The following is a 25000-nucleotide window of genomic DNA, read 5'->3' as shown; positions in this document are numbered from 1 at the left end:
AGACAGAGATACAGTACCTGTCCATGGAATGTCAAGAAATTGAAACGGCTAAGAACCTATAGCTCCATAGTGTTTGTCTGAACAAACACTATCCATTGTGCTGAAGCCAAATTGCTTCAGGCTAGCCTGAGCGCGCGAGAGAGAGAGAGAGAGAGAGAGAGAGAGAGAGAGAGAGAGAGACACTTGGGGCTGTGGATGCAGCCATGGTTACCCAAGATTCGCGTGGAGCCTCCCCGTGTGTGGAGGGGCGGAGCCTGGAAGGCATAGACCACATCGCTCTCCGCAACGCTGGTCAGATCGTCGTCGTCAGAGAACGAACGCTGGAAGCCGGTGGCGTAGAGCTCTGACAGGACCACCTGGATGGGGGGGGGGGGGGGGGGGGGGGGGTGATGGAGGGAGAGAGAGAGCGAGGAGGAGATGGTTTAAAGAGATGTACATTGCTTAATACAGACACTTAGCACGGAACCAGACTTTATGTACTATAAACAGCCATGGACATGGCTAAGTGGCTTAGCATGGCGGTCAAACACACACATACACAGGCTAATAGTTGTAGACAGACAAGCTATAGAGAACAAACGGGGAATGTATGTGACAAAGCAAACAGAGCAGACATGCTATATATATCCTTCTTGAGTTAATACATTTTAAAGGCCCAGTGCAGTCGAAAATGTGATTTTCCACCCTATGGGGTTGGAATAAAACTGACGTTTTGAAAATGATGATGTAAAAGCTGTTAGAAAAGATTGCCAGAAATATCAGTCTGTTTTGGTGGGATGGAGTTTTGGCCTGCCTGGTGACATCACCCCTCCCCACTACTCCCTGACAGTCCTAGCAAAACTCCTCTGTCGTGATTTGACTATAACATTAATCTGAAGAATGTTATTTATCTAATTAACTAACTGTGTTTAATTGTTACCCGATTCAATGAATCATGTAACAATTAACTCATTAGGATCTGGGGCACCACGAGAGTGGTTCTTTGAAGAGTTACCATCTCCCGAATTAAACTCTAAAAGGTCTTTACCTAACACATCTATAAACAGTCAACTAATTAATCATAACCTCATATCATATCACCATTCGGAACAGTCGTAACCTTCTTGCATCTGCAAAACCCAGAGCTTTACTTATGATTCAGTACTACACAAATTGGTTTAATTATTTATTTACTAGCTAATTAAATGGGAACACAGGATTAACACGCATACTACACTGATATTGACTGGAGATGTAATACGCTGAAAACAGATCCCTAGCGGAATGACAACATGGATAACACTGCCACATTCAGAAACTACTCTCGCCTACAATAACCATATACTTTGCACACAAACCGCCGCCCGCTTTGAGCAAGAAATCATGAATGTATTTACGTGAAATGCCTGGGTTCGCCGGGGATCTCTCGGTGAACGGGGCAGCCTTGGAAAGGCGGTTGGGGATTTTTGCGGCACGCTCGTAAGGCTCTGATTTTTATTTTTTTATTTATTTTTTTATTTCACCTTTATTTAACCAGGTAGGCAAATTGAGAACACGTTCTCATTTACAATTGCGACCTGGCCAAGATAAAGCAAAGCAGTTCGACACATACAACAACACATAGTTACACATGGAGTAAAACAAACATACAGTCAATAATACAGTGAAAATAAGTCTATATACAATATGAGCAAGTGAGGTGAGATAAGGGAGGTGAAGGCAAACAAAATATATATATAAATAAATAAATATATATATAAAAAGGCCATGGTGGCGAAGTAAATACAATATAGCAAGTAAAAAAAATAACACTGGAATGGTTGGTTTGCAGTGGAAGAAGGTGCAAAGTAGAGATAGAAATAATGGGGTGCAAAGGAGCAAAATAAATAAATACAGTAGGTAAAGAGGTAGTTGTTTGGGCTAAATTATAGATGGGCTATGTACAGGTGCAGTAATCTATGAGCTGCTCTGACAGCTGGTGCTTAAAGCTAGTGAGGGAGATAAGTGTTTCCAGTTTCAGAGATTTTTGTAGTTCGTTCCAGTCATTGGCAGCAGAGAACTGGAAGGAGAGGCGGCCAAAGGAAGAATTGGTTTTGGGGGTGACCAGAGAGATATACCTGCTGGAGCGCGTGCTACGGGTGGGCGTTGCTATGGTGACCAGCGAGCTGAGATAAGGGGGGACTTTACCTAGCAGGGTCTTGTAGATGACCTGGAGCCAGTGGGTTTGGCGACGAGTGTGAAGCGAGGGCCAGCCAACGAGAGCGTACAGGTCGCAGTGGTGGGTAGTATATGGGGCTTTGGTGACAAAACGGATGGCACTGTGATAGACTGCATCCAATTTATTGAGTAGGGTTTTGGAGGCTATTTTGTAAATGACATCACCGAAGTCGAGGATTGGTAGGATGGTCAGTTTTACAAGGGTATGTTTGGCAGCATGAGTGAAGGATGCTTTGTTGCGGAATAGGAAGCCGATTCAAGATTTAACTTTGGATTGGAGATGCTTGATGTGAGTCTGGAAGGAGAGTTTACAGTCTAACCAGACACCTAGGTATTTGTAGTTGTCCACATATTCTAAGTCAGAGCCGTCCAGAGTAGTGATGCTGGACAGGCGGGCAGGTGCAGGCAGCGATCGGTTGAAGAGCATGCATTTAGTTTTACTTGTATTTAAGAGCAATTGGAGGCCACGGAAGGAGAGTTGTATGGCATTGAAGCTCGCCTGGAGGGTTGTTAACACAGTGTCAAGAGAAGGGCCAGAAGTATACAGAATAGTGTCGTCTGCGTAGAGGTGGATCAGAGACTCACCAGCAGCAAGAGCGACATCATTGATGTATACGGAGAAGAGAGTCGGTCCAAGAATTGAACCCTGTGGCACCCCCATAGAGACTGCCAGAGGTCCGGACAACAGACCCTCCGATTTGACACACTGAACTCGATCAGAGAAGTAGTTGGTGAACCAGGCGAGGCAATCATTAGAGAAACCAAGGCTGTCGAGTCTGCCGATGAGGATGTGGTGATTGACAGAGTCAAAAGCCTTGGCCAGGTCAATGAATATGGCTGCACAGTACTGTTTCCTATCGATAGCGGTTAAGATATCGTTTATGACCTTGAGCGTGGCTGAGGTGCACCCATGACCAGCTCTGAAACCAGATTGCATAGCGGAGAAGGTATGGTGGGATTCGAGATGGTCGGTAATCTGTTTGTTGACTTGGCTTTCGAAGACCTTAGGAAGGCAGGGTAGGATAGATATAGGTCTGTAGCAGTTTGGGTCTAGAGTGTCCCCCCTTTGAAGAGGGGGATAACCGCAGCTGCTTTCCAATCTTTGGGAATCTCAGACGACACGAAAGAGAGGTTGAAAAGGCTGGTAATAGGGGTGGCAACAATTTCAGCAGATAGTTTTAGAAAGAAAGGGTCCAGATTAGCTAGCCTGGCTGATTTGTAAGGGTCCAGATTTTGCAGCTCTTTCAGAACATCAGCTGACTGTATTTGGGAGAAAGAGAAATGGGGAAGGCTTGGGCGAGTAGCAGAGGGGAGGGCAGTGCTGTTGACCGGGGTAGGGGTAGCCAGGTGGAAAGCATGGCCAGCCGTAGAAAAAAGCTTATTGAAATTCTCAATTATAATGGATTTGTCGGTGGTGACAGTATTTCCTATCTTCAGTGCAGTTGGAAGCTGGGAGGAGGTGTTCTTATTCTCCATGGACTTTACAGTGTCCCAGAACTTTTTTGAGTTTGTGTTGCAGGAAGCAAATTTCTGCTTGAAAAAGCTAGCCTTGGCTTTTCTAACTGCCTGTGTATACTGGTTTCTAGCTTCCCTGAAAAGTTGCATATCACGGGGGCTGTTCGATGCTAATGCAGAACGCCATAGGATGTTTTTCTGTTGGTTAAGGGCAGTCAGGTCAGGAGAGAACCAAGGGCTATATCTGTTCCTGGTTCTAAATTTCTTGAATGGGGCATGCTTATTCAAGATGGTGAGGAAGGCATTTTAAAAAAATATCCAGGCATCCTCTACTGACGGGATGAGATCAATATCCTTCCAGGATACCTCGGCCAGGTCGATTAGAAAGGCCTGCTCGCTGAAGTGTTTCAGGGAGCGTTTGACAGTGATGAGTGGAGGTCGTTTGATCGCTGACCCATTACGGATACAGGCAATGAGGCAGTGATCGCTGAGATCTTGGTTGAAAACAGCAGAGGTGTATTTGGAGGGCAAGTTGGTTAGGATGATGTCTATGAGGGTACCCGTGTTTACGGAATTGGGGTGATACCTGGTAGGTTCATTGATAATTTGTGTGAGATTGAGGGCATCAAGCTTAGATTGTAGGATGGCTGGGGTGTTAAGCATGTTCCAATTTAGGTCGCCTAGCAGCACAAGCTCTGAAGATAGATGGGGGGCAATCAGTTCACATATGGTGTCCAGAGCACAGCTGGGGGCAGAGGGTGGTCTATAGCAGGCGGCAACAGTGAGAGACTTGTTTTTAGAGAGGTGGATTTTTAAAAGTAGGAGTTCAAATTGTTTCGGAACAGACCTGGATAGTAAAACAGAACTCTGCAGGCAATCCTTGCAGTAGATTGCAACACCGCCCCCTTTGGCCGTTCTATCTTGTCTGAAAATCTTGTAGTTAGGGATGAAGATGTCAGAATTTTTGGTGGTCTTCCTAAGCCAGGATTCAGACACGGCTAAAACATCTGGGTTGGCAGAGTGTGCTAAAGCAGTGAACAAAACAAACTTAGGGAGGAGGCTTCTAATGTTAACATGCATGAAACCAAGGCTATTACGGTTACAGAAGTCATCAAAAGAGAGCGCCTGGGGAATAGGAGTGGAGCTAGGTACTGCAGGGCCTGGATTCACCTCTACATCACCAGAGGAACAGAGGAGGAGTAGGATAAGGGTACGGCTAAAAGCTATGAGAATTGGTCGTTTGGAACGTCTAGAACAGAGAGTAAAAGGAAGTTTCTGGGGGCGATAAAATAGCTTCAAGGAATAATGTACAGACAAACGTATGGTAGGATGTGAATACAGTGGAGGTAAACCTAGGTAATGGGTGATGATGAGAGAGATATAGTCTCTAGAAACATCATTGAAACCAGGTGATGTCATCGCATATGTGGGTGGTGGAACTGAGAGGTTGGATATATAGTGAGCAGGGCTAGAGGCTCTACAGTGAAATAAGCCAATAAACACTAACCAGAACAGCAATGGACAAGGCATATTTACATTAAGGAGAGGCATTCTTAATCGAGTGATCATAAGGGTCCAGTGAGTAGAGGTTGGTTGGGGGCACGGCGATCCAGACAGCTGGCCGGGTAGCTGGCTATCGGTAGCAAGATAACATAGGATGGAGGTCTGTTTTTATTTTATTTATTTTTTATTTTTTTTGTCACCTCGTTCGTTTCCGTCGGTAGATTAGTGGGGTTCCGTGTGGTAGAGGGGATCGATCCAATTGGCAAAATAGATATAGTGACCCAGGAAAAAAGAAAAAAAAAATTGTCCGGTATATTTATTTAGATAGCAGCCGATAAGACAGCTAATAATTAGCAGATGGGTATTCAGAAACGTCGCAATGGAAAAGCCTGTTGAAACCACCTCGGACAATTATGTCGGCAGACCAGTCGTGATGGATCGGCGGGGCTCCGTGTCGGCAATAAAGGGTCCAGTCCAATTGGCATGATTGTCCGAAATGGTTCCAACAATTCTTCTACTGTTGTCTTTCTATCCGGTGACTTGTCGTGTAGTCCTGAACAGAACTACAGAGTTGATTTTACTTCCATTTGCTCTTGGAGATGCTTCTTTGAAGATAGGCTAGCCAACCGTATCGATGGTTCCCCAATGGGGTGATGAGAGTAGCGTAATATAATGGTTTGAGCAGAGTAACAGGATGGTCCTACTTAAATTCGCTTTCGAAGATATTTTACTTAGAACAGCTAATCAGCCGTACCAGTGATTGTCCGGGAGGTGATTTTATCGTCTCCACGTCATCTTGAGATTCAAATTTCAAACCATTTTAAACGCGCAGCTGCAGCTTCATGCTTTTATGGTCCAACGTGTTAACTTCCAACGTGTTAACTTCATTTATAACCCATCATTTATACCTTTTTCTCGAAAGGGCCGGTTCCGGCAGGGTGACATGCTCTCTGTCTGTTTGTTTGTGATTACTCAGTGTGCAAAGTTATGGAAAACAATTAACTCTTATAGCTTCTCAAATTACATCTCTCTCTTAACAAAAACACATTCATCATTTTTCATATTACATGCACAACCCATAGAATGGAGACTTCATCTATGTAGTGTGTGTACTTTCCAAGTTACAGTATTTCCTTTATAGCATTTTTAATGACATCACAAAATAACAAACATAATGACATTAGTGTTCTATAGATCGCCTCTGACCATTCCGAACGTTCTATGTTCGAAATATTAATCCAGAATACGCTTTTGAACATATTAGAGTTTCAGCTGGAAAAGGTCTGTTGAGACAAAGCACATTCCTTTGGTGAATTTGTAGAGGGAGAACCTGGATCTTCTCCCTTGATTTTGAGTTGAGTTGTTAATCCCCCCTATTTCTTTCCTTCCCCCTCTACGGGTGAACGGGGGTCTGATTGAAGTTATTCATGGCAAACCTGATCTGACCTATTTGGATTCTCGTGGTCAGTCATGACACTTGCTTGAGAAATTGCTCTTTGCTAAGAAGCTATTTTTGGTTATTTTCTGACCATTTTAATTGAAAACAATCACAGCAAGACGCTTAATTGTTACCCAGAAATGATTTGATATTAAGATAAAAATGGCTGCATTGGACCTTTAAGGATTTCTTACTCTCTCCTCACATCTGTTTTCACATCTGAGAAAGCTTTTATCAAATCACAAACAAACAGACAGACAGACAGTGATGTCCCATCCCGCTCCTTCTCACATACCATGACGAGACATTAGGCCCAGCTGTGGGGCTGACAGCAGACTCTCTCTGTCTGGAATATTCCTATCTTTCCCTCTCTTCGTCTGCTCCAGTCTCTGTCATTCTATCTGTCTGGTCTGCTCCAGTCTCTGTCATTCTATCTGTCTGGTCTGCTCCAGTCTCTGTCATTATATACGTCTTGTCTGCTTCAATCTCTGTCATTCTATCTATCTGGTCTGCTCCCGTCTCTGTCATTCTATCTATCTGGTCTGCTCCAGTCTCTGTCATTATATACGTCTTGTCTGCTTCAATCTCTGTCATTCTATCTATCTGGTCTGCTCCAGTCTCTGTCATTCTATCTATCTGGTCTGCTCCAGTCTCTGTCATTATATCTGTATGGTCTACTCCAGTCTCTGTCGTTCAAGCCCCTCTCCCTTTCTCTGTCTGTCTAGCCCCTCTCCCTTTCTCTGTCTGTCTAGCCCCTTCCTCTTTCTCTGTCTGTCTAGCCCCTCTCTCTTTCTCTGTCTAGCCCTTCTCTCTGTCTCTGCCTGTCTAGCCCCTCTCTCTTTCTCTGTCTGTCTAGCCCCTCTTTCTCTGACGTTCTAGCCCCTCTCTCTTTCTCTGTCTGTCTAGCCCCTCTCTCTTTCTCTGTCGTTCTAGCACCCCTCTCTTTCTCTGTCTGTCTAGCCCCTCTCTCTTTCTCTGTCTGTCTAGCCCCTCTCTCTTTCTCTGTATATCCCCTCTCCCATTCTCTGTGTCTCTAGCCCCTCTCTCTTTCTGTCTAGCCCCTCTCCCTTTCTCTATCTGTCTAGCCCCTCTCTCTATCTCTGTCTGTCTAGCCCCTCTCCCTTTCTGTCTGTCTAGCCCCGCTCTCTATCTCTTTCTGTCTAGCCCCTCTCCCTTTCTCTGTCTGTCTAGCCCCGCGCTCTTTCTCTGTCTGTCTAGCCGCTCTCCCTTTCTCTGTCGTTCTAGCCCCTCCCTCTTTCTCCGTCTGTCTAGCCGCTCTCCCTTTCTCTGTCCCTTTCTCTGTCTCTCCCTTTCTCCGTCTGTCTAGCCCCTCTCTCTTTCTCTGTCTGTCTCTCTCTCTCTGTCTGTCTAGCCCCTCTCTCTTTCTCCGTCTGTCTAGACCCTCTCGCTTCCTCTGTCTGTCTAGCCCGCCTCTCTTTCTCTGTCTGTCTAGCCCCCCTCTCTTTCTCTGTCGTTCTAGCCCCTCCCTCTTTCTCCGCCTGTCTAGCCCCTCTCTCTTTCTCTGTCTGTCTAGTCCCTCTCTCTTTCTCTGTCTGTCTAGCCCCTTTATCTTTCTCTGTCGTTCTAGCCACTCTCCCTTTGTCTGTCTGTCTAGCCCCTCTCTCTTTCTCTGCCTGTCTAGCCCCTCTCTCTTTTTCTTTCTGTCTAGCCCCTCTCTCTTTCTCTGTCATTCTAGCCACTCTCCCTTTGTCTGTCTAGCCCCTCTCCCTTTGTCTGTCTGTCTAGCCCCTCTCTCTTTCTCTGTCTGTCTAGCCCCTCTCTCTTTCTCTTTCTATCTAGCCCCTCTCTCTTTCTCTTTCAGTCTAGCCCCTTTATCTTTCTCTGTCGTTCTAGCCACTCTCCCTTTGTCTGTCTGTCTAGCCCGCCTCTCTTTCTCTGTCTGTCTAGCCCCCCTCTCTTTCTCTGTCGTTCTAGCCCCTCCCTCTTTCTCCGCCTGTCTAGCCCCTCTCTCTTTCTCTGTCTGTCTAGTCCCTCTCTCTTTCTCTGTCTGTCTAGCCCCTTTATCTTTCTCTGTCGTTCTAGCCACTCTCCCTTTGTCTGTCTGTCTAGCCCCTCTCTCTTTCTCTGCCTGTCTAGCCCCTCTCTCTTTTTCTTTCTGTCTAGCCCCTCTCTCTTTCTCTGTCATTCTAGCCACTCTCCCTTTGTCTGTCTAGCCCCTCTCCCTTTGTCTGTCTGTCTAGCCCCTCTCTCTTTCTCTGTCTGTCTAGCCCCTCTCTCTTTCTCTTTCTATCTAGCCCCTCTCTCTTTCTCTTTCAGTCTAGGCCCTTTATCTTTCTCTGTCGTTCTAGCCACTCTCCCTTTGTCTGTCTGTCTAGCCCCTCTCTCTTTCTCTTTCTGTCTAGCCCCTCTCTTTCTCTGCCTGTCTAGCCCCTCTCTCTTTCTCTGCCTGTCTAGCCCCTTTATCTTTTTCTGTCGTTCTAGCCACTCTCCCTTTGTCTGTCTAGCCCCTCTCCCTTTGTCTGTCTAGCTCTTCTCTCTTTCTCCGTCTGTCTAGCCCCTCTCTCTTTCTCTGTCTGTCTAGCCCCTCTCTCTTTCTCTGTCTGTCTAGCCCCTCCCTCTTTCTCTGTCTGTCTTCAATCTCTGTCATTCTATCTATCTGGTCTGCTCCAGTCTCTGTCCTTCTATCTATCTGGTCTGCTCCAGTCTCTGTCATTATATCTGTATGGTCTACTCCAGTCTCTGTCGTTCAAGCCCCTCTCCCTTTCTCTGTCTGTCTAGCCCCTCTCCCTTTCTCTGTCTGTCTAGCCCCTCCCTCTTTCTCTGTCTGTCTAGCCCCTCTCTCTTTCTCTGTCTAGCCCTTCTCTCTTTCTCTGCCTGTCTAGCCCCTCTCTCTTTCTCTGTCAGTCTAGCCCCTCTCTAATTTCTCTGAAGTTCTAGCCCTTCTCTCTTTCTGTCTGTCTAGCCCCTCTCTCTTTCTCTGTCGTTCTAGCACCCCTCTCTTTCTCTGTCTGTCTAGCCCCTCTCTCTTTCTCTGTCTGTCTAGCCCCTCTCTCTTTCTCTGTATATCCCCTCTCCCATTCTCTGTGTCTCTAGCCCCTCTCTCTTTCTGTCTAGCCCCTCTCCCTTTCTCTATCTGTCTAGCCCCTCTCTCTATCTCTGTCTGTCTAGCCCCTCTCCCTTTCTGTCTGTCTAGCCCCGCTCTCTATCTCTTTCTGTCTAGCCCCTCTCCCTTTCTCTGTCTGTCTAGCCCCGCGCTCTTTCTCTGTCTGTCTAGCCGCTCTCCCTTTCTCTGTCGTTCTAGCCCCTCCCTCTTTCTCCGTCTGTCTAGCCGCTCTCCCTTTCTCTGTCCCTTTCTCTGTCTCTCCCTTTCTCTGTCTGTCTAGCCCCTCTCTCTTTCTCCGTCTGTCTAGACCCTCTCGCTTTCTCTGTCTGTCTAGCCCGCCTCTCTTTCTCTGTCTGTCTAGCCCCCCTCTCTTTCTCTGTCTGTCTAGTCCCTCTCTCTTTCTCTGTCTGTCTAGCCCCTTTATCTTTCTCTGTCGTTCTAGCCACTCTCCCTTTGTCTGTCTGTCTAGCCCCTCTCTCTTTCTCTGCCTGTCTAGCCCCTCTCTCTTTTTCTTTCTGTCTAGCCCCTCTCTCTTTCTCTGTCATTCTAGCCACTCTCCCTTTGTCTGTCTAGCCCCTCTCCCTTTGTCTGTCTGTCTAGCCCCTCTCTCTTTCTCTGTCTGTCTAGCCCCTCTCTCTTTCTCTTTCTATCTAGCCCCTCTCTCTTTCTCTTTCAGTCTAGCCCCTTTATCTTTCTCTGTCGTTCTAGCCACTCTCCCTTTGTCTGTCTGTCTAGCCCCTCTCTCTTTCTCTTTCTGTCTAGCCCCTCTCTTTCTCTGCCTGTCTAGCCCCTCTCTCTTTCTCTGCCTGTCTAGCCCCTTTATCTTTTTCTGTCGTTCTAGCCACTCTCCCTTTGTCTGTCTAGCCCCTCTCCCTTTGTCTGTCTAGCTCTTCTCTCTTTCTCCGTCTGTCTAGCCCCTCTCTCTTTCTCTGTCTGTCTAGCCCCTCTCCCTTTGTCTGTCTAGCTCTTCTCTCTTTCTCCGTCTGTCTAGCCCCTCTCTCTTTCTCTGTCTGTCTAGCCCCTCTCTCTTTCTCTGTCTGTCTAGCCCCCCTCTCTTTCTCTGTCTGTCTAGTCCCTCTATCTTTCTGTTAATCTAGCCACCCGCTCTTTCTCTGCCTGGTTTCCCTTTTTCTGTGTCGGTCAGAGCAGCAGGGCTTTCCATGATGATCCTGTTACAACGGGTAAAAAGCCTCTGTCTGGGAGGTATGGTAAGACATGTTAAGGCAAGGTATGGTTTTATATGTTACAGTGAGTGAGTGTAATAATTAATTTACACCCCATAGACATAGGATAGAGCAGGATAGGGCCTTTTAGATTCAGTACGCTAACAAGTCTGGCCCACTGACCGTGTGTGTGTGTGTGTGTGTGTGTGTGTGTGAGTGTGTGTGTGTGTGTGTGTGTGCAGCCCTTACCTGGTCTGGCGTGGTCTTGCCCTCCTCAGCAACCATGGCACGCAGGCAGGAGATGGAGCCGATGAGAGGCACAGCCAGACCGACACGTAGATACCTCTGACCCTTAGTACTGAACACCAGGGTCACATTCATACACCTGGAGAGGGAGAGAGAAAGAGAAACTTGTTCCAGACAGCGCTTCACAAGCACACACACAAAGACAGCTTCGAGACATTACACTTGCTGTGTTGTTCTCTTATCTCCTCCAGGGTGTCTGTCTGGGCATGCTTGACTGCAAGGTGATGCTAACGTGTTAGCATTAGCACCACATGGAGCTTGTCTGTGTCTGCTTTGGCGTGCCTATCTACAATCAACAGGAGCGAGCTAGTGCAGAAGATGTGGGCATGACAGGTGGAGCAATGGAAGGATGAAGGGATGAGCACTTAGTGCTATGAGGCCACAGGTTTGAGGTGACTCAGTTGAGGGAAGAAGGGGCGGGGGGGATAGAGAGATGGAGGGATGGATAGAGGAATAGAGGAAAGTCTGGGAGAGAGACAGGAGCTCTGATGACGCCCCAGCTTCCTGCTTTGCCATCATGCATTATTCAGGATGTGTTGAGTCGTCGCTAACAGAGTGCTCAAAAAGCAGAGTGAGAGACGGAGATGCGGTGTACAAAGTAAGAGCCAGTGATGTTAGTTAACCCCCTGCTGATGTAAGAAGACACGACTGTCACTGAGATTTCAGTTGCAGACAGCGGGGCGATAAGGGGAATATGCCATCAGTAAGTGAGGACAATGAGATGAGAGAATACATCCTTCCCAAAGGGGGGCACAACGGAGTCCCAAAATCACTAACTGTGTGGGTCCCACTTGAACTGATGAGGATTCATGAAGACAGTCGCTTGGCATTAAGGTCATATACAGCGGCTTGCGAAAGTATTCACCCCCGTGGCATTTTTCCTATTCTGTTGCCTTACAACCTGGAATTAAAATCGATTTTTTGGGAGGGGTTTGTATCATTTGATTTACACAACATGCCTTGCAGATGGAAAATATGTTTTATTGTGAAACAAACAAGAAATACGATTTTTTTTAAACTGAAAACTTGTGTGCATAACTATTCACCCCCCCCAAAGTTAATATTTTGTAGAGCGACCTTTTGCAGCTATTACAGCTGCAAGTCTCTTGAGGTATGTCTCTATAAGCTTGACACATCTAGCCACTGGGATTTTGCACATTCTTCAAGACAAAACTGCTCCAACTCCTTCAAGTTGGATGGGTTCTGCTGGTGTACAACAATCTTTAAGTCATACCACAGATTCTCAATTGGATTGAGGTCTGGGCTTTGACTAGGCCATTCCAAGACATTTAAATGTTTCCCCTTAAACCACTTGAGTGTTGCTTTAGCAGTATGCTTCGGGTCATTGTCCTGCTGGAATGTGATCCTCCGTCCCAGTCTCAAATCTCTGGAAGACTGAAACAGGTTTCCCTCAAGAATTTCCCAGTATTTAGTGCCATCCATCATCCCTTCAATTCTGACCAGTTTCCCAGTCCCTGACGATGAAAAACATCCCCACAGCATGATGCTGCCACCACCATGCTTTACTGTGGGGATGGTGTTCTCGGGGTGATGAGAGGTGTTGGGTTTGCGCCAGACATTACGTTTTCCTTGATGGCCAAAAAGCTCAATTTTAGTCTCATCTGACCAGAGCACCTTCTTCCATATGTTTGGGGAGTCTCCCACATGCCTTTTGGCGAACACCAAACGTTTTTGCTTATTTTGTTCTTTAAGTAATGGCTTTTTTTCTGGCCACTCTTCCGTAAAACCCAGCTCTGTGGAGTGTACAGCTTACAGTGGTCCTATCGACAGATACTCCAATCTCCACTGTGGAGCTTTGTAGCTCCTTCAGGGTTATCTTTGGTCTCTTTGTTGCCTCTGATTAATGCCCTCCTTGCCTGGTCTGTGAGTTTTGGTGGGTGGCCCTCTCTTGGCAGGTTTGTTGTGGTGCCATATTCTTTCCATTTTTTAATAATGGATTTTAATGGTGCTCCGTGGGATGTTCAAAGTTTCGGATATTTTTTTTATAACCCAACCCTGATCTGTTCTTCTCCACAGCTTTGTCCATGACCTGTTTGGAGTGCTCCTTGGTCTTCATGGTGCCGCTTGCTTGGTGGTGCCCCTTGCTTAGTGGTGTTGCAGACTCTGGGGCATTTCAGAACAGGTGTATATATCCTGAGATCACGTGACAGATCATGTGACACTTAGATTGCACACAGGTGGACTTTATTTAACTAATTATGTGACTTATGAAAGTAATTGGTTGCACCAGATCTTATTTAGGGGCTTCATAGCAAAGGGGGTGAATACATCTGGACAAGAGGAATACCTATGTAAGAATGCTGTTCATCGACTACAGCTCAGCATTTAACTCCAAACTCGTCATTATGCTCGAGACCCTGGGTCTCGACCCCGCCCTGTGCAACTGGGTCCTGGATTTCCTGACGGGCCGCCCCCAGGTGGTGAGGGAGGGTAGGAAACAACATCTCCACCCCGCTGATCCTCAACACTGGGGCCCCACAAGGGTGTGTTCTCAACCCTCTCCTGTACTCCCTGTTCACCCATGACTGCCTGGGCATGCACGCCTCCAACTCAATCATCAAGTTTGCAAACGACACTACAGTGGTAGGCTTGATTACCAACAATGACGAGACGGCCTACAGGGAGGAGGTGAGGGCCCTCGGAGTGTGGTGTCAGGAAAATAACCTCACACTCAATGTCAACAAAACAAAGGAGATGATCGGTGTACTTCAGGAAACAGCAGAGGGAGCAGCCCTATCCACATCGACGGTACAGTAGTGGAGAAGGTGGAAAGTTTTAAGTTCCTCGGCGTACACATCACGGACAAACTGAATTGGTCCACCCACACAGACAGCGTGGTGAAGAAATTCGACCTCAGGAGGCTGAAGAAATTCGGCTTGTCACCAAAAACACTCAAAAACTTTTACAGATGTACAATCTGTAAAAGGGGGCAAACTACCTGCCCTCCAGGACACCTACACCACCCGATGTCACAGGAAGGCCATAAAGATCATCAAGGACAACAACCACCCGAGCCACTGCCTGTTCACCCCGTTATCATCCAGAAGGCGAGGTCAGTACAGGTGCATCAAAACTGGGACTGAGAGACTGAAAAACAGCTTCTATCTCAAGGCCATCAGATTGTTAAACAGCCATCACTAACAATGATTGACTGCTGCCAACATACTGACTCAAATCTCCAGCCACTTTAATAATTAAAAATTGGATGTAATAAATGTATCACTAGCCACTTTAAACAATGCCACTTTATATAATGTTTACATACCCTACATTACTCATCTCATATGTATATACTGTACTCTATACAATTGTATTTTTTCCTACTGTGTTATTGACTTGTTTATTGTTTACTCCATGTGTGTTGTTGTCTGTTCACACTGCTATGCTTTATCTTGGCCAGGTCGCAGTTGTAAATGAGAACTTGTTCTCAACTATCCTACCTGGTTAAATAAAAGTGAAAGAATAAAATAAAATAAATAAACACCATCTACTGCATCTTGCCTATGCCGTTCGGTCATCGCTCATCCACATATTTTTATGTACATATTCTTATTCATTCCTTTACACGTGTGTGTTTAAGGTAGTTGCTGTGAAATTGTTAGATTACTTGTTAGATATTACTGCATGGTCGGAACTAGAAGCACACGCATTTCGCTACACTCGCATTAACACCTGCTAACCGTGTGTATGTGACCAATAAAATTTGACTTGACTTGACATATGCACGCACCACTTTTCCAATATTTTACTACCAAACTAGGATGTTAATAGCATCAGTATCAGACTAGCCCTGTGGATAGACTGTCTGTGAGCTAGAGAGGGAGAGTGCGATTGTAACGGCTGATTTCCTCCTCTTCGTCTGAAGAGGAGGTGTAGGGATCGGACCAAAACGCAGCGTGTTGTGAAGACATGATGAATTTATTTAAACAAGACGAAACACGTAACACACTTGAGAAATTACAAAACAAAAAAACGACGTAGACCGACCTGAACATATGAACTTACATAAACATGAAGAACGCACGAACAGGTACAGACTAGAACAAACTATACAGTCCCGTGTGGTACAAACACTGACACAGGAGACAATCACCAACAAACAAACAGTGAGAACAGCCTACCTTAATATGGTTCTCAATCAGAGGAAACGTCAAACACCTGCCCCTAATTGAGAACCATATGAGGCAACACATTGAACCCAACATAGAAACACATAACATAGACTACCCACCCAGCTCACGCCCTGACCATACTAAACAAATACAAAAACAACGGAAAACAGGTCAGGAATGTGACAGCGATATATATGCTAACCAAGCAACCGGTTGTGTATCTGTCAGAAACGCCCACCCTGCTTTTCACAACACGAGCACTTGATCATATTCCACTGTGTCTTGCTGTCACAAAAAGGGAGAACTGGTAACATGAAGTGTACATGTCACACACACACACACACACACACACACACACACACACACACACAAACACACGTGCAGTGGTTTTATGACTGGTGTGACTTACCTGGTTTGCCGTAGGGGAATGGGCAGTGAGATGCAGAGGAAGGGGTCAAATGTGTTGCTCTGTTTAAGGCAATGTGGACATGTCAGGGAGGACCTACAGACACAACAGAGAGAGGGAGAGAGGGGGTTGGGTTAAAGGGATAGTTCACCCCAATTACTAAATGACATTTTGGTTTTCTTACCTTGTAAACAGTCTATGGACAAGGTAAGACAGCAATCCACACTTTGGTTTTGTTTACCTGGCCACTGTTTCAAGTGCTAACTTTTAATTATTTCTGGCACAAATCCAATGCAAGTCAATGCTAACTATATTAGCATTTTTGCGCTTCATGTCCAGATCATCTATGTCACTTCATTAAGTTACACCATACATGTTTTAATACTTTAGGATGAGTAGGTCAGAAACAATAGAAGGTCAACTTGGTCAAATCACAGAGAGCAAACAAATACATTTTCCAACCAGCGTCTCATGTGACGTGGGATGGTGCTACACAGGCACATGATCTTGGGCACCGTGTGTGTGCGTGTGTGTGTCTAGGTTGAGTGGAGAGGTAAAGATGTTCAACCTCACCTGGCAGGGCTTCTATATGTGTAACGTTATGCATGGCGTATTACGGAGTAGCTGGACAGAACAGAGAAAGTGCATTTAGCTCCAAGAAAGACAACACTACACCTGGAGCCTCACATCCCCAGTTAGAAAACACACCGGAATAGACTGAAATATTCACAAGAAAGGAGAGAAATAACCTGGTTATATTTTTGAATATTTTAGCAGGTGTTCAGAAATCGTGGTGGGAAGAGAGGAATGTGGGGAAGAAAAAGTCATACAGCAGCAATTCAGTAGATATAGGGAGGTTAACCGTTAATCGCTTAGCCAGCTTAAATACATTTGACCGGTAATGCTTAGGTTCATTTGAATAATTTTGTGGAATTAAATTGGCGTGTGTGTATTTTCGTTAGTCGTCATGCATCTTATTTATCACACGTTCACGGCATACAGAGCTTAGTTTGAGGAGAGGAATAGCCTACTTACTGGAACAAATAACAATTCTAAATGCAATGTTAAAAACATTGGTGGCCACGATTAAAAAAGGAGGTGTTTTTAATTCTCAATATCAACTCGTAAAGCGCACCTCCCATTCGCCCTTCGGATGCATACGCTATAGCCGTGACTATCAGCGCATCACCACCATTTTGCAATGTGAGCTTGCGGCAGTATAATTGTTTGAAACTTGAACGTTTTACGTCACTTCAAATAATGAGGCATGTCTTACCTTGCTTCAAAGTAGCCTTGTGAAAATCCATCCATAGAAACGTGGAGGCAATTATTTTATAAAGACTTCCTCATGCTATTAACCAGCATTTCTCTCCTGTTCTATTGGTTTTCATATTTACTTCATTTCGTTGTCCAGAAGCCAAAGGCACAATCCTAGTCATATTAGCAACCCATCATGGTAGTTACTATTAGATTCCCCCTCTTTCTATGTTCCTAATTTAGATTTCTGTCATCTCTGTCAAATGGAACTGCTCGTATTAGATGCACAGTTTAAAACTGTGTTTTCTGCGAGTTGCATTTGGGCAAATGTTTGAAAATCTAGTTTTATTAGTTGCTCCATTACAGGAGTTGCATGGTCAATAACAGGCCTTTTGACTGTAAGACGATAGGCTTGCTATTGTTGCATGTTTCCATTAGGCTCTTAATGACAAATGTCCGGTCCTTGTATGCATGCATAGTATCAGAGAGGAAGAAGCGACGTGAGAGGTTTCACTCTCACCAAAATCTGTCCAAAATAAGTCCAATGCGTTTCTATGGGCCTAAGCTTGTTGCCTGCCTTCCTGTTTTTGGACGACTCCCATTGCTCTGGCGGAAACATAAGCATCTTGTCATTATATACAGATCTCTGACAGTATTTTCTGTGATTTGTAATATGACTGTTTAGATTTTTTTTGTTGCAGTTTGTTGACTGGTTAATGATGGTCAATTAGTCGGAAGCAAAATTGACTGAAATATGAATCCTAAGTAGATGTGCTTATAATCGGTATCGGTATCGGCGTTGAAAAATCATAATCGGTCGACCGATTATGATTTTTCAACGCCGATACCGATACCGATTATTGGAGGACCAAAAAAGCCGATGACGATTAATCGGACGATTTTTAAAATGTATTTGTAATAATGACAATTACAACAATACTGAATGAACACTTATTTTAACTTAATATAATACATGAATAAAATCAATTTAGCCTCAAATAAATAATGAAACATGTTCAATTTGGTTTAAATAATGCAAAAACAAAGTGTTGGAGAAGTAAAAGTGTGCCATGTAAAAAAGCTAACGTTTAAGTTCCTTGCTCAGAACATGAGAACATATGAAAGCTGGTGGTTCCTTTTAACATGAGTCTAGATAAACTGGTAATATCATCAACCATGTGTAGTTAACTAGTGATTATGTTAAGATTGATTGTTTTTTTATAAGATAAGTTTAATGCTAGCTAGCAACTTACCTTGGCTTCTTGCTGCCCTCGCGTAACAGGTAGTCAGCCTGCCACGCAGGCTCCTCATGGAGTGCAATGTCAGGCAGATGGTTAGAGCGTTGGACTAGTAACCGGAAGATTGCAAAAACTAATCCCCGAGCTGACAAGGTAAAAATCTGTCATTCTTGTCACGCCTTGGCCTTAGTTATCTTTGTTTTCTTTATTATTTTAGTTAGGTCAGGGTGTGACATGGGGGATGTTTGTGTGTTTTTGTCTCATCTAGGGTGTTTGTATTGTCTAGGGGGTTTTGTAGAGTTCATGGGGTTGTGTTCAGTGTAGGTGTTTATGTAAGTCTATGGTTGCCTAGATTGGTTCTCAATTAGAGACAGCTGTCTATCGCTGTCTCTGATTGGGAGCCATATTTAGGCAGCCATAGTCATTAGGTAGGTTGTGGGTGATTGTCTATGTGTAAGTTGCTTGTGTCTGCACTTATTGTTTGTTTAGCTTCACGTTCGCCGTTTAGTTTGTATGATTTGGGTGGGCATTCTAGGTTGTATATTACTTTGTTGGCCGGGTATGGTTCCCAATCAGAGGCAGCTGTCTATCGTTGTCTCTGATTGGGGATCATACTTAGGCAGCCCTTTTTCCCACCTTCAGTTGTGGGATCTTGTCTTTGTATAGTAGCTGTTTAGCGCTACAGAGCTTTACGTTCATTTATATTTTGTTGTTTTTTGGTGTTCATTTAATAAAGTATGATGAACACTTTCCACGCTGCGCTTTGGTCTCATTCAATTGATGACGGACCTAACAGGTGCCCTACAGGGGGATCAGCAGGGGATGAGCCTGGGGGTTAAGCACAGAAACATGGAGGACAGCCAAGAGGACTGTCAGCAGCATCCACGGGGGAGGGGAAAGGCGGATGCAGAGCGGAGAAAGAAAGGTGGTGGCAGTAGGGAGAAAGATGGAGGCAGAGGAGAGAAGGAAGGATGGTGGTGGTAGAGAGAAGGATGGTGGTGGTAGAGAGAAGGATGGTGGTGGTAGAGAGAAGGATGGTGGTGGTAGAGAGAAGGATGGTGGTGGTAGAGAGAAGGATGGTGGTGGTAGAGAGAAGGAAGGATGGTGGTGGTAGAGAGAAGGAAGGATGGTGGTGGTAGAGAGAAGGATGGTGGTGGTAGAGAGAAGGATGGTGGTGGTAGAGAGAAGGAAGGTGGTGGTAGAGAGAAGGATGGTGGTGGTAGAGAGAAGGAAGGATGGTGGTGGTAGAGAGAAGGAAGGATGGTGGTGGTAGAGAGAAGGAAGGATGGTGGTGGTAGAGAGAAGGAAGGATGGTGGTGGTAGAGAGAAGGAAGGATGGTGGTGGTAGAGAGAAGGAAGGATGGTGGTGGTAGAGAGAAGGAAGGATGGTGGTGGTAGAGAGAAGGAAGGATGGTGGTGGTAGAGAGAAGGAAGGGTGGTGGTGGTAGAGAGAAGGAAGGGTGGTGGTGGTAGAGAGAAGGAAGGATGGTGGTGGTAGAGAGAAGGAAGGATGGTGGTGGTAGAGAGAAGGAAGGATGGTGGTGGTAGAGAGAAGGAAGGATGGTGGTGGTAGAGAAAAGGAAGGATGGTGGTGGTAGAGAGAAGGATGGTGGTGGTGGTAGAGAGAAGGATGGTGGTGGTAGAGAGAAGGATGGTGGTGGTAGAGAGAAGGATGGTGGTGGTGGTAGAGAGAAGGATGGTGGTGGTAGAGAGAAGGAAGGATGGTGGTGGTAGAGAGAAGGAAGGATGGTGGTGGTAGAGAAAAGGAAGGATGGTGGTGGTAGAGAGAAGGATGGTGGTGGTAGAGAAAAGGAAGGATGGTGGTGGTAGAGAGAAGGATGGTGGTGGTAGAGAGAAGGAACGATGGTGGTGGTAGAGAGAAGGATGGTGGTGGTAGAGAGAAGGAAGGATGGTGGTGGTGGTAGAGAGAAGGATGGATGGTGGTGGTAGAGAGAAGGAAGGATGGTGGTGGTAGAGAGAAGGAAGGATGGTGGTGGTAGAGAGAAGGATGGTGGTGGTAGAGAGAAGGATGGTGGTGGTAGAGAGAAGGAAGGATGGTGGTGGTAGAGAAAAGGAAGGATGGTGGTGGTAGAGAGAAGGATGGTGGTGGTAGAGAGAAGGAAGGATGGTGGTGGTAGAGAAAAGGAAGGATGGTGGTGGTAGAGAGAAGGAAGGATGGTGGTGGTAGAGAGAAGGAAGGATGGTGGTGGTAGAGAGAAGGATGGTGGTGGTAGAGAGAAGGATGGTGGTGGTAGAGAGAAGGAAGGATGGTGGTGGTAGAGAGAAGGATGGTGGTGGTAGAGAAAAGGAAGGATGGTGGTGGTAGAGAGAAGGAAGGATGGTGGTGGTAGAGAGAAGGAAGGATGGTGGTGGTAGAGAGAAGGATGGTGGTGGTGGTAGAGAGAAGGATGGTGGTGGTAGAGAGAAGGAAGGATGGTGGTGGTAGAGAGAAGGAAGGATGGTGGTGGTAGAGAGAAGGAAGGATGGTGGTGGTAGAGAGAAGGAAGGATGGTGGTGGTAGAGAGAAGGAAGGATGGTGGTGGTAGAGAGAAGGATGGTGGTGGTAGAGAGAAGGAAGGATGGTGGTGGTAGAGAGAAGGAAGGATGGTGGTGGTAGAGAGAAGGATGGTGGTGGTAGAGAGAAGGATGGTGGTGGTAGAGAGAAGGAAGGATGGTGGTGGTAGAGAGAAGGAAGGATGGTGGTGGTAGAGAGAAGGATGGTGGTGGTAGAGAGAAGGATGGTGGTGGTAGAGAGAAGGAAGGATGGTGGTGGTAGAGAAAAGGAAGGATGGTGGTGGTAGAGAGAAGGAAGGATGGTGGTGGTAGAGAGAAGGAAGGATGGTGGTGGTAGAGAAAAGGAAGGATGGTGGTGGTAGAGAGAAGGAAGGGTGGTGGTGGTAGAGAGAAGGAAGGGTGGTGGTGGTAGAGAGAAGGAAGGGTGGTGGTGGTAGAGAGAAGGAAGGGTGGTGGTGGTAGAGAGAAGGAAGGATGGTGGTGGTAGGCTGTAAATGACATTCTGACAGTCGGTTAAAATGATTCCTGCATTTACTCTACATGGGGACGTGACAGTCACAGCATTAGCGGTGCTTACACCTTCCGACGTCACTTAGAACGGTCTCCGTGGAGTCTGACATGCACACAATCACTTAGAACATAGTATGTGGAGGCTGACAGCGTTTCCACTCTGGTTGGTTCATCTGTCTGTGGAGAGAGTCTGTCAGTGTGTGTGTGTGTGTCAAACCTATCCTCGCACCACCATCCACTCTGCATTTGGCTGACTTGCACAGCACCAATCCCCTGGCCTCTAGCCCACAGCAGCGAGTTAGCAGTCCTACCGACCGACGGTCTACCAGAGATCATTATTCAACGTTTATACAGATGCGGTTTTGAACAGCCTCCCTGCACTACCTAAATAAATAGTACGTGACCAGCACTACTAAACACACGTAGGCTCATATCACCTTTCTTGAACGCAGCATCTGTATCGCTCAGGACCACTGAATTAAGACATAATTACCCAGACAGCATGACTGAACGTGCAGCCTCACCCTGTTGGAATGCAGCTCTCATGTCATAGGCCTACATATAGCACATGCTATAGCACATACATTAGACACAATTCAAACGTCATGACGTAGACACAGCGCTTTTCAGAGAATGTTTGACCCGTAAATTGGTCCAAGAGCTTTCTTGAACGCAGCTCTCACAGCAAACAGCTCATACCGTGCATTACCCTGAACCCACATGAGACAGAATGAAGATACTGTGTCAAACACACAACACAGAGTTTCTTGGTGAATACGTTTGAACCCACGGTGAACCTAGTCTTCCATCAATCCCCTTTTCCTTTCAGTTTCACCAGCTAAAAAATCCCTCTCTGCTTGAATAATGGATTCCAATGGATTCACAGTCCATTTCATCCAAAAATTGAGAGGACAAATGCGAGATATAACTTCCCCGGGGGTTGGAGTCAGCCGGGTCTCATAAATACTCAGTGCCCGGGTGAAAAGCCCATTTGAGATTCAATATCATGCCATTATTGATTAGCATTTTCCACAAATGTGGCTAAAAGCAAAGTGGTAGAGAAACACATTGGTAATGGCCCGGGGATGTGAACGATGCCTGAACAGAAATGAAAGGACCCCAATCCCAGACACTGATGGATACAGGCCGGCACAGAGGTCCTGATGCCATTTCAGCCCAGTGCCACTCCAGGACAAAGGCACAGGCTCAAGTATCCCCTCCCTTAGTCGTTCGACTAACCAATCAATCCACAGACAAAAGTCTACAGTATAGTGTCTTCTGCCCTGTCATTAGCATAACGTCTAAAGTGGAACACATGGCAAGTCCCTCCAGACTTTTACTCTACAGGTCGGCAGACAGTTCCTCCTCTGTTCCCTCCTTTCCTCTCTTCCTCACTTCCTCTCTTCCTCTGGTGAAACGGGGCGGGCCGCTGTAGCCAGAGCCAAATCCCCCTGTCAGTCAGTCTGTCTGGGTTACTGGTGTCTGCGTTGGGTTGGATGAGTGCACTGAGGCTGATCTGCCTCTATCTGCTTCTCCATTAGAGACCTTTAAACAAAGGGCCCACGCCACGGGAAATTAACAGAGGGCTACGACTCAAAGGGGGGAAAAAAATACATGTTTTCGGCTGCCTCTCTTTGAGGGGTGTGACGAGCTGGAAGATGAAGTCTGGGAGTTGACGCAACGCGGGTGAGGAGACAAGCTGATTGGTCTGTTGAATGCTTCCTGTGCTGGACATTTGGATTTTGTCTTCAACTTCAAGAGATTGAGTGTGACATTTGTGATATTGGCAGCACCAAGCCAAGGAGGATGTTCACCTGTTTAAAAACTTTGAGTTGAAATCACCCCCCCCCCCCCCCCCCCCCCCCCCACAATAGTTGTTGTGACCTTCATCTCACAGTGTTTATGAAGTTTAAGGTTGACCATCCTCATCGTCCTGCGAAAGTATTTCCTGTGTTGATGATGTGTACTATCTCCGAGTGGCCTTTACACTTCCAGTGTGTCCATGTCAGAGAGTTCCTGAGTATGCGTATGGTTACTGCCTCTATCCACTCAGAGAAGGGTATCCGCATCCCTGCCTGTGTGTGCATATCCTGCTTGCATACTGAGAGGTGTGATGCGCTCTGGTCCCCATCTGCAGTGTGGAGATATGAGGCTAGAAGAGGCTCTAATCGTCCCTCTCTCTCTCTCTCTCTGGTGTCGATCCAGGCCGTTGACAGCCTCATCCTGCACGTCACCGGAGCATTGGGGACCCGGACACCAGTTGTTGAACTCATTCTCTAAACAAACAACTGCACTATCATCTCTGGCAAGCTTCAACTGCAACCACTTACCGTGTAGGCTCCTACAGTACAGATCCAAGTCCATAACATAAAAGGCACATAGTGAGTGGGCACACCTGAGAACTCTCCACTCCTCCCTTAGCTTAAGTACGCCATGTCTCTTTGTATTACCTCAGCTGTTAGTGGGGTATCAACAAGGAGGAGGCGAAACGTATTGGCACTCCTCACAATTACTCCACCGTCCGCAACCACTAGAGTCCATCGCATCATGAGACAGCGTAAACAGTTTCGCAGAGAGTAATAAAGTGCTTCAGCTCTGACAGTACTGGGTCAATACAATTGTACTGGTGTTTGCTTGGCAAAGCAGTAAACAGGGGAAACAGAACTACTGTATTAGTGGGGTAATTGGCAGACGTGTGTGTGGGCGAACAGTGTGTGTGTGTGTGTGTGTGTGTGTGTGTGTGTGTGTGTGTGTGTGTGTGTGTGTGTGTGTGTGTGTGTGTGTGTGTGTGTGTGTGTGTGTGTGTGTGTGTGAGAGAGAGTAAGTGTTAGTTGATGATAGTTAGAAGGTGTCGGGTCGGAAAGAGGAAGCAGGGCTTGGCAGAGTCTCTACGCTCTGTACGTTCACAAAAAACACCAGTGGAGAGATCAAAGCAGCCCTCCACTTCATCAACTCTCTAACCCCCACTTCAAAGCATCCAGCCTGGGATGGGATCAGCTCAGAGACGCCCCAGGTAAGGTCATGGTGGAAGGTGGGAAGATGGCAGCCCAGGAGGCCTCCCCGGTGGAGGGGGAGGAGAGGGAGTGTGAGTGGATCATCATGGTAATAAAATCAAAGGAGAGGTTGAATGAGGAGTGACTGTGTGAGCTCTGGATAATCTGCTTTAAAAGGTTTGGCTACATAAAGCTGCAGCACCATCTTGGGCAGCTGTGCTGAACTGAAGACACGGGGGAGAGTACGAATAGAAAGACAAGATCTATTTCCTCAGTCCTTTGGGTGCCTCCCAAATGACATGCTATTCCCTTTATTGTGCACAACGTTTAACCAGGGCCCATTGAAGTTGTGTAGCCTACTTGAAAGGCAATAGGGTGCCATTTGGGATGCAGCCGTTGACACTAAGAAAACCAACGTTCCAAACTCAACATGACAGACTGAGGGTGTAGATCAAGACTCATTTGAGGCTGGAAAGTGACTGTCGCTTGTCTCTCTCGTCTCTGCAGCCTAAACCATCAGACAGCCTCCACTCTAATCGCAAACATTTATTCAGATCAGAACGCCCCCGAGGAGTCGCACAGATATAAAAAGACTGGCAGAGAGGGAGAGAGAGAGAGAGAGAGAGAGAGAGAGAGAGATAATGATTGATTGATTTAGAGAGAGAGAGAATGATTGATTTAGAGAGAGAGAATGATTGATTTAGAGAGAGAGAATGATTGATTTAGAGAGAGAGAGAGAATGATTGATTTAGAGAGAGAGAGGATGATTGATTTAGAGAGAGAGAGGATGATTGATTTAGAGAGGGAGAGAATGATTGATTTAG

General features: G+C 46.2%; 1 protein-coding gene across 2 annotated transcripts in view; it reads right to left on the bottom strand.

The window, feature by feature from the left end:
• The window catches only part of LOC129836464 (ubiquitin carboxyl-terminal hydrolase 43-like), a 117038-nt gene that overhangs the window by 41241 nt on the left and 50797 nt on the right, over positions 1–25000 (bottom strand). For both annotated transcript variants that reach the window (XM_055902672.1, XM_055902682.1), the window contains exons 4-6: positions 15668–15760; positions 11069–11204; positions 212–356 (exon numbers count right to left, since the gene is read on the bottom strand). In XM_055902672.1, coding sequence (XP_055758647.1) covers positions 212–356; positions 11069–11204; positions 15668–15760 — 374 coding nt within the window. The remainder of the gene's footprint in view (positions 1–211; positions 357–11068; positions 11205–15667; positions 15761–25000) is intronic.

The sequence above is a fragment of the Salvelinus fontinalis genome, chromosome 3 (assembly GCF_029448725.1).
Source record: "Salvelinus fontinalis isolate EN_2023a chromosome 3, ASM2944872v1, whole genome shotgun sequence".
Taxonomy (NCBI): domain Eukaryota; kingdom Metazoa; phylum Chordata; class Actinopteri; order Salmoniformes; family Salmonidae; genus Salvelinus; species Salvelinus fontinalis.
Note: the sequence above shows the minus strand (reverse complement) of the source record. Positions and strands in the feature narration are given on the sequence as shown.